Source organism: Hippoglossus hippoglossus, chromosome 4, assembly GCF_009819705.1.
Source record: "Hippoglossus hippoglossus isolate fHipHip1 chromosome 4, fHipHip1.pri, whole genome shotgun sequence".
Taxonomy (NCBI): domain Eukaryota; kingdom Metazoa; phylum Chordata; class Actinopteri; order Pleuronectiformes; family Pleuronectidae; genus Hippoglossus; species Hippoglossus hippoglossus.
In genome coordinates, this window is record NC_047154.1 from 14414955 (window position 1) to 14424170 (window position 9216).

The 9216-nt window shown below is 42.3% G+C and overlaps 1 protein-coding gene across 1 annotated transcript; it reads right to left on the reverse strand.

Moving 5' to 3' along the window:
- Nucleotides 1-6051: 6051 nt before the first annotated feature.
- On the reverse strand, nt 6052-8683 carry s1pr4 (sphingosine-1-phosphate receptor 4). The gene is made up of 2 exons (XM_034583732.1): nt 8603-8683; nt 6052-7913 (listed from the first exon to the last, which is right to left on the reverse strand). Exon 2 carries the CDS (start codon nt 7759-7761, stop codon nt 6529-6531), a length of 1233 nt encoding a protein of 410 aa, XP_034439623.1. The 5' UTR covers nt 7762-7913; nt 8603-8683; the 3' UTR covers nt 6052-6528.
- Between the last annotated feature and the right edge of the window lie 533 nt (nt 8684-9216).

A 9216-nucleotide genomic window follows, 5' to 3' on the forward strand; every position in this document is an offset into this window, starting at 1 on the left:
TGCCGTCTTGCAAAGGTGACATCATTTGGAGTCAGTGCAATAGAAATCAGGGGATGCAGTCGAAGTCCAACCAACGTGTTCGACCAATCGGGAGCATCAAATAACTGATTAAAACCAAACTTATCTGAAAAATGAACAATCGTGATTCATTTTTTGAAAAAGCTGTTTCTAGTGACACGCTTTAGCTTCACTTTTGTGGAGCCATCATGTCGTCCATCTTTATACACAGCCTATGGTCATACTCAGTAGTTCAAAGATTGGTGAACATAGGAAACATTAACAGGAACATGTCAAAACTGTGGCTGTGAACACGTAAGCACACTGATGTTAGCATTTAGCTTTGAGCACAAAACGCAGTACATTCTTCTAGAGCTGCTAGCATGTACAGTTCTTAGCCTCTTTACCTGCAGAGGCCCTCTTAAAGAAAACCTGCGTCTTCACTTTGGAAACTTTTAAAAAACTAAAGCCGAATCATCAACCTCTTCCTGGAACATCTTTCCCAACACAATTAGTTAAGTGGTCACGGTGCTCAGCCAAAGCACAGCGAGAATGAGAGAGGGGATTAAGAAAAGAGAAAGAACAGGCTCCCATGCTGCACCACGTTTCCCAAGGTTGAGAAGGAAGTCACTGCAGACGGACGACATCCATCCCTCAAGAGAAAACTTGTAGTGGTGATAATTGTGTGCTATACAGTGAAAGAGGAAATAAAACATGTTGGTGGAAAATGTTATTGATATTTGAAATGGGTAATAACAGAATTTGTGCCGATGGTGTTTCCGCCTCCATCAGTTTATATCTTATAAACTCTGATCTCTTCTGTCCCACTGTCTATAATCTGATAAAGAGGAAGCAGCTGGGTCCAGAGATGGTGTAGATTTTCGGATGTACCCAAACTGGCATCGGAGTAAATGTCTCTTCTGTGAACCTCTGAACTATTGTTCTGATACAAAGAAGGAAAAATGCAGAATGAGGATAACTTGGTGATGCTTTCCCCACAATTAGGAAAAAACTGGACAGAATTAATTTCTCCATGTTGTTCCTTTGTTTTTCCACTTCAGCTTTTCTCCCCCATGTGTCTTCACTTTCAAAACACATTGAATGAATGAAGTAAAATGTCTGATTCAACAATAACAACAACTAGAACTACGATTACTACAACTACAGCTACTAATGCTACTGCTACTTCATGTTTTCACATGAAATGTGAAGCAAATTTTTGTGAGCAACGCAAGATAACACAACCCGCGATTATTCACCCATTTCCGGAGGATTTCCGGCTGAAGTGACTTAAATTTCTGCGTTATACCTATTGTGGTTACGCCAGAGATTCCAGCACCATCATGTGTGAGTCCACATGATCAACCAGAGGTGCACACAGCTCCCAGAGCTGCATTGAATGACGTTTCCAGCGCTACCAGAGGCCGACCAGTGGCCAGTTTAATGACCTGCTGGCTCTGGTGATATTTATTCTCAAAGCTGATTGGCTTTCCTAAAATCAAATCACACAAATGTTTTAACGTTTTTAATGTTAAAGTTACGTGAATTTCCAGATGATGGCGACTATCATGTTGAGTCCATTCATTTCACATATTTGCATTGAGTTAGTATGTAATCTCATGTTGCAAAAAATGTGTTTCCCGTTTGGAGTGACCATAATGGTGTCACCAGGTGCCTGCGTGTATAGAGAGAATAATACGAACCAAGGTAGCTCCCTTACAACAGATGACTCCAAGACTATTGTAAAACTTTTTCTTTTACAATGTGTGTTTGAACGGGTTTAACAAACACATCCAACTTTTATTTAGTAAATCAGGATCAACCATGGAAGAGAGTAAGAACTTTCCACCAGAGTTTACTCGAATTCGTCAGCCAGGTGCAGTCACATGAGAAAGTAAAGGGTCTTATATGCAAATGTTTGATTTGTTCGTGTGGACATAAGGAGAGTACGCCCTTCCTGTTCTTTTGTTCTCCTTATTGGCTAGAACATGGAAAGTGGCAAGCACACTGATTGATTGGGTAAGAATGGAACCACAACATTTGTTCAGCCATTACCGATGTGTGAATGTGGAATGGGACGCTGTGAGTTTGCCAAATAAATGCAACGTTCTCGCGGGGAGTTCTTCCCAGGGAGCGAGTCGACGGTTTCAAGATAAAGAGTTTCCGGATGTTGTCAGTTCATGAAACGTCCTCTGTGTGTGAGTGAGAAAGACCAGATAACGACTCACTGACCCAACTCACACCTGGGGGTTACTGTCTGCGTTATATCAGCTGTGTTGTGGGAACACTGTCACTGCACATCCATGAATGTGCACAGCTGCCCAAACACGTGCACACTTGAAAACATACAATATAAATGCCAGCTGACGCACTGTTGGGCTGCATATATGTTAAACTATTCAATTATTCACACGCCAGGCACTATTTCCTGTTATATTTAGAAGGAAATGGAAATGACAGCAGCAAATTATTAAAGTGCTTATAATGTAAGATGTCCAATATGCAAACAAGATGTATTCCCATTATATTAAATCCATTATGGCTATTATAAATGTTTCAGTTCAAGGAATCCATGAGCCATTATTTCTAAGCTATATACATTCGGCTATAGACTGCAGTGCAACAGATCATGCAAATGTTTAGTCAGAGAGACTGTCTCCGCCTCTCTTTACCAGGAGCTATAGGTGCAGCTGAAACCCAAACAGACTCTCTCTTTTGCAGTTTTCCGTTCCCATGTGATCTGCATGTATGTTCTTGATCTAGCCTGGGGTCTCCTCCTCCCGGTTTCACATGTCCTGTAAACCTCCAATGGATCAGATAGCATCCTGACTAGATGCGCGAACCACACCTATGAGAACGTGGGTCATATTGTAACTGGTCTGAAAACATGTTGACCTCTGCCCTGAAAGAGCAAAACCACCTTTCACGTCTCCAGAATGTAGGTTTGATACTCACACAACGTTTCAGTTTTCAATTAAGCTACTAAAATGTTATTATAACTCATGTCCTCATTTAAGTTTAGAACTAAAAACCTCCCTTTTCCTTAAAGACTTTTTTCATTTCGCAGGCTGTTGTGTTACATCGCGTACTCGTGCAGCACACGTGTCATGGAATTGTCGCAGTGCTGATGGCAACATCTTTCACTCCCACGTGTAGGGGCTGTGCGCCTCACCCGTTGCCTTCCCCTTTCCTCAGACAGTACATCATTAACTGTCTGCTGAACACCTGGAGGCAAAGCCAGCGAGGTAATTATTGAGGGCATAGCGGCGTCTGCACGCAACCATCATTAACCCATCATACCTCATTTAGAGCGGAGAAAAGCCCTTGTTGTTGTAAGGGGAGAAGGGGAGAGAGCGACGTGGACTGGTGATCAGCCGCTGACATGTCAGATATGATACAACACATGTCTTCTGAGCCCTGAGCTAATAAAGCCTGGAATTCGCTGTTGCTTTTTCATCAGGCACCGGACCTGGAGATGTGCCAGGACGAAGGATGAGGGAGGCTTATCCCCTATACCGTAAAGATGCAGGAATTCATGAGAAGGGGAACTCACACAAACACACACACTCACAACCAGCAATGACTTGCTTGCTTCCCCAGCCACAAAAAACAGGAAAGGATTTTGAGGTGAGCCAACCACAGAAAACCTCACCTCTTAGAAAACTCATAAACGACTGCAGAGACCAGATTTAGTGTGTGTGTGTGTGTGTTTGTGTTTATTGGGAATGTTTGTATTTTAATGTGTGCACATGCATCTTAATGTGTGGACTTGCGCATATGCATTTTTAGCTTGTATATATCTTTAGTATGTATATGCACAAGATTTAAGTTGCTTCTGTGTCATGTGTAAATAAAGAATAAGTGTGTGTGTGTGTGTATGTGTGTGTACTTGTTTTGTTTCATTTTCCAGCATCAACACAGACCTCTTCAGGACCAGTTGACGTCATGGGGACCAAAGCTCGGTCCTATTTAGACAAAATGTAATTACTAAGGTCCTGGGTCACAGTTAAGAAGTGAATGGTGGTTAGGTTAAGGTTAGTGTTAGGCATTAAATGGTCATGGTTAAGTTCAGGGATAAGGTTTAGGTTAGGCTGTCCACAATGTATGTGTGTGTGTGTGTGTGTGTGTGTGTGTGTGTGTGTGTGTGTGTGTGTGTGTGTGTGTGTGTTTAATGGCAGCTAGAGTGCACGTGGCAGCCGTTTCACGTTAAAGTATGGAAGCTGATGTCTTCGTTTCTCACCTCTACGCCTCATTTCCTCCTTCCCGTCGACAGTGACGAGCCCGTGCAGCTCACACGCGTCATGTACAGGAATGCCAATGTGACAGACTGCCAAGATAGTGGAGCCTCTCAAAAGTCATTATTGATAAGCAAGTGAATGGTTTTGTTTTTTTTCGCATCAGGATGACTTGCAGTCGTTGATTTGTTTGGGGCCAAGCTGAATTGTAAAGCAGGTCTGCCTGAACAGATTGAATTTGCTTTCATTGTTCTTTATTATTCATTATTCTTCGCTTTCACTGTAGAGTTGAAATCCCAGATTAACTTCTGTTGCACTTTCTTTTATACACTCATGTTTGTTTTCTTTGTTCACTGACCTTTCTGAAAAACTAAAACGTAACATCAGGTTTGCACGAGGACTCGATGGATCTGTTGTGTTATATGATACGGCCTTTTTTTACATCTACTTAAATGAAAAAGTGCTAAAATCACAATGCACAAGCTGGTACAGTAGTGAATACAGTAAAATACTTTTTAAAAAACCCTTCATGAGATAATAGACTTCCTGTGGAGGCTAATGGGCCGAGGAGTGAATGGAGATTCAGTACTCTGGCTCTCAGGGACACGTTAAGGCATTTGAAACAATAATCTTCAAATTCTGGTTTAGGAAACTTCCACGTTGCTTAATCTCGTTTATCATCAGCGTGAAATTCACTCACATCACAAAACAGCAAAAACTCTTATCTGTGCCTCAACTGTAATTTGTAATAATCATTAATTTCAGCCATAACCTGTTATAATGCATCACTCATTGTTAGAAAGCCTGGGATTTCCTTGTTGGTTTAATGTGGGTGAGGTTTAGTTGATAAACAGGTGATGTTGTGCACTTCTGAGCACCAATCAGCTTTGTCACTGTCAATCATATCTGATCATGCCACCACACCACCCTGCAACAAATGATCTGAGCTTTTGATTGGTGAAGATTGAAAACTTAAAGCTAACAAAACAACTTTAATGTATGATATGAGAACTGGGCCACTGCATCCGAGAGAGTAGAGACCCTTGAGAAAGTAAAGCAAACACATTATTCTGAAAGTGTGAACTGTCAAATCCTCAACCCTTAAACAACGTATTATAGTATTGAGTTCTCACAGCCTGTACGACTGCACCTCGTGGCTGTGATCTATTGCATTGATAGTTTCATGAAATACGTAGTGAAACTTTCCATTTCCGCCTTTGCAGAGTGTCAGATCATTGATGTTTTTCCCGCCTCTAATCTCAGCTCAAGACAAAAGAAGTTGTTCCAGTGTGCAGCAGCCGTACAGTACAGTAGCCTGTACACTCTACAATGCATACTATGTGCTCAGCCTTATCTATCTAGCCTGCCAGACAGTCATAATGAATTTATCAATTAGCTCAGACTGTGTGTACCCTTGGGGCTGCAGTCCCAGTCCTCACCTCCTTAAATCAGTCATCTTGTCAGAAAACCAGAGAGGGGAGCGTAGTCTGTGAAAGGCATTTTAAGAAATCTGTTGGGTGTTAGTCATAATTTCCCTCGAAACTATAGTGAGAACGATTTCATATTTTACTGAATCAGCATTAAACTGATGATGTTTTAGCAGAAATTGAAATACATCATTTAAATCTTTTGGAATGTGTCAAAAAAATTGATATGGTAATTATCCAGTATTTGTGGTTAATCTATATTAGCAGGCTGGGGAAATAATACATTATTTTGAATAATTTGATTCATCTGCAGGAGCCAGTCAGTGAGATGTTTCCCTCTAGAGGAGAGCTCAGGTACTACACCCTTCATGAAAACAGCACGCACTCGTACATACAGCAAAATAAACTTTATTCATATATTCATAACATAACTGTATACAGTCAAACATCAGGCTTGGTACAAACAGTTAAAATACAATGCATTAACGTATGTACATATTTTCCCAAACATTCCCATGTTAACTATTGTACAGATAACTATTCTTGTAAATAATCTGCCTTAAAATACATTTAAAAATATATATGTCTTCTTGTAAAAGTAAAAAGTAAGTACAGTGCAATATCAGATCAATCCAGTAAATGTGGCAAATACATAGAAAAATACAAAAAATAATGCGAAAATCCTGTGAAACAATTGCAAACCTGAGGATAAATTCATATTTTTATTGGGTTTTCTAACAGTGCGTAAACATCGCTGCAACTACCTGTTGGCCCGGCAGTGAACATTCAAACCAAAACTCAGAGGAAACGGTTTGATCTGTGTCAGTGCACACAGGTTGTGTTCGCTTGGGAGGGGAGCATGTTGTGGTTTAACCACTTGAAACTGACAGGCAGCTGGTGGTGGAGCTCAGCCTGTATTTTTTTTGCATCCTGCGAGGCTTGCTTGGCGTTGGCGGTGGAGAGGCCACGCTCAGATTCCTGACCTTGTTGAAGCTGTTCCTCAGACTGTCCCGCCTGCTCTCTGAGGTGCTGCTCGACTCCTTGGATATGAATGTGTCTGGGTGACAGAGGCCAGCCCTCAGGCAGCAGCAGCACAGCAGCTCGGCGATAGCCTTTCTCATGTCACTGCTGCCCAGGGCGTAGATGATGGGGTTCAGGCCAGAGTTCAGGACAGCCAGGGAGATGAAATAATCAGCGCTGAGCAGCAGTGCACATTTGCGGGAGACGCAGAAGAAATCCAACAGTAACAGCAGGAAGAGTGGCCCCCAGCAAAGCATAAAGACCCCAACGATAGTGATCACTGTTTTAAGCAGGGCTAAGGAGCGCTTGCGACTGCGTTGGGGGCCCAGCTGTGAACTCCTGTGCACGTGGCAGTAGATGGCACCATAGAGGACACCAATAGCCAAGAGGATAATGAAGAAGATGAAGAGAGCGAAAAAGATGTAGCTCTTGGAGTATAGAGGGAGGAGCGTGGAGCATTTGTCCAGGCTGCACACACAGTTCCAGCCGAGCAAGGGGAGGAAGCCAATCACCAACGCCAAAACCCAACAGAGTACCACCAAGCCGTAGATCCTATAGTAGGAATTCCTGGCTGACTTCTGGGGCAGCGGCTTCATCATGGCGGTGTAGCGCTCCACAGCAATCAGCAGCAAACTGAATATGGATGCTGCCAGGGCCACGAACAGCGTCCCTTCCCTGAAGAGCCACAGAGCAGGGCTGAGGCGGAAGGTCTTGCTGCCAGACATGCAGATGTTGACCAGGTAGGCAGCGCCTGTGAGGAGATCACTGAATGTGATGTTGGCGATGCAGACGTAAACCCAGCGCCGGCTGCGGCGGATGCGGGAGATGACGGCCATCAGCACAAGGAGGTTCTCCAGGATGATGAAAACGCTGAAGCAGAAGAAGACGGCTTTGGAGACACTGACGTGGTTCACGGTGTTTGAGATGGTTCTGTTCTGCAGGCGGCCGGTGTGGTTGTAATGCCGCAGGATCACGTCGTTGAGGCCACTGGTGTCTGACATGGTGGCGTTGGAGAGGTGACTGGGCGAGTGGTACAGGTGGAGGCAGGAGGAGGGGGAGGTGAGGGAGGAGATGATGCTCATGGCAGTGGCTGGGATGGTCAAGATCAAGGCCTCAGGTGGGAGCAGGCTGAACTGAGCTGGTACGAGCTGCACAGGAATTAGTGTGAAACTCCTGCGATCCAGCAGGCTATATCACACTCTAACCACGGGAGCTCTACCTGTGCTCAACACACCTGAGGAGACAAAGGAAATAAGGATAAGAAACAAACTAAAATGGGACCTATATGAAAATCAAATCAACAGAAGGAAGTACTACTACTACTACTGTTTGTATACCCATAACGGTACAATTTAAAAGGCATGGTTTAAATGCCTCCCCCATGTGCCGCAGCACTCCACCTAGTTGTGGTTAACCGACACAGGATGAGTGAGCTGCTGCAGCGGGGGGCATTTAAATCACACTCTGAAGGAAATAAACATATGATAAGAACGCAAGAAAGGGGTTTCTTAAATTTCCCAGGCAGCAATGTTGACTGAATTACTGCACAATGATAAATAATTGCAAAATATCAAAACACATGTTAAGTTTCTTCTTTTTCCCCTTCAACTTTTTTTCTGTGTAATCAGTCTTAGTGAATCAAACAAAAAACGAGTTAAGAAATAAAAAGCATTCTTTCAAGGTTTATTGAGTTCTAAATAAAAGCAAAAGCTGGAATAAATTATACATTTTCCTGCATCGAGCCACAAGAATCACAAGAATAAAGTGGAAATTCTCCAATCTGTTTAAAATTTGAAATATCTTTTTTCTATTCAATTTTGACACTTTTTCTAATGTTATTTTCTTATGCATGTGTCAATAAAATTCCAGGTGATTATCAGAGCTGGAGATTGAAGTGAGCTTTTTGTGGTGGAGAGAACTTACCGTTTCTGCTGCTGGTGATGCTCAGTGCACTTGTAGCTGACTGCAGATTTTTGCAGCACATGGGGAAGTAAGTAAGCCGGACAAGGTAGTGTCTCACCACACCCAAAACATGTTACACATCACACACACAAACACACACACACACACACACATCAAGAGATTGCCATCGCTATGTTCCATCACCTCGAGAAGAGAAAAAGCAACTGTGACAGTTTCACAGTTACCATATCATTTTAGATTTTCAAAATCAGAGGTCAAATTTAATTCCATTCAGTTTAAATAGTGTATTGCCAAGTCAAAACATACATTATCTTACATAGTAAGATCGAGACCTGACAATATCACAGAGAAATTGTTGTTTAGTGATTCTTTACTATTGCTCTGTGATCTTCAAATTGCTTTTAAATGTTTCTTATCATTTGCTTTTTTCCCTATTGTTTACCTTCAATGTTTCATGTAACTGTATTTTGCAGTTCATTATTATTATTAAGTTATTTCAGAAAATATTTTCTCATTGTACTTAAAGCCACCGTTTTCCATATTTGTTCTCGTGCATCATGTTTCCCAAGGACATCCTGCAGATGTTACTACCACTGCACATTAAATGTTATTTC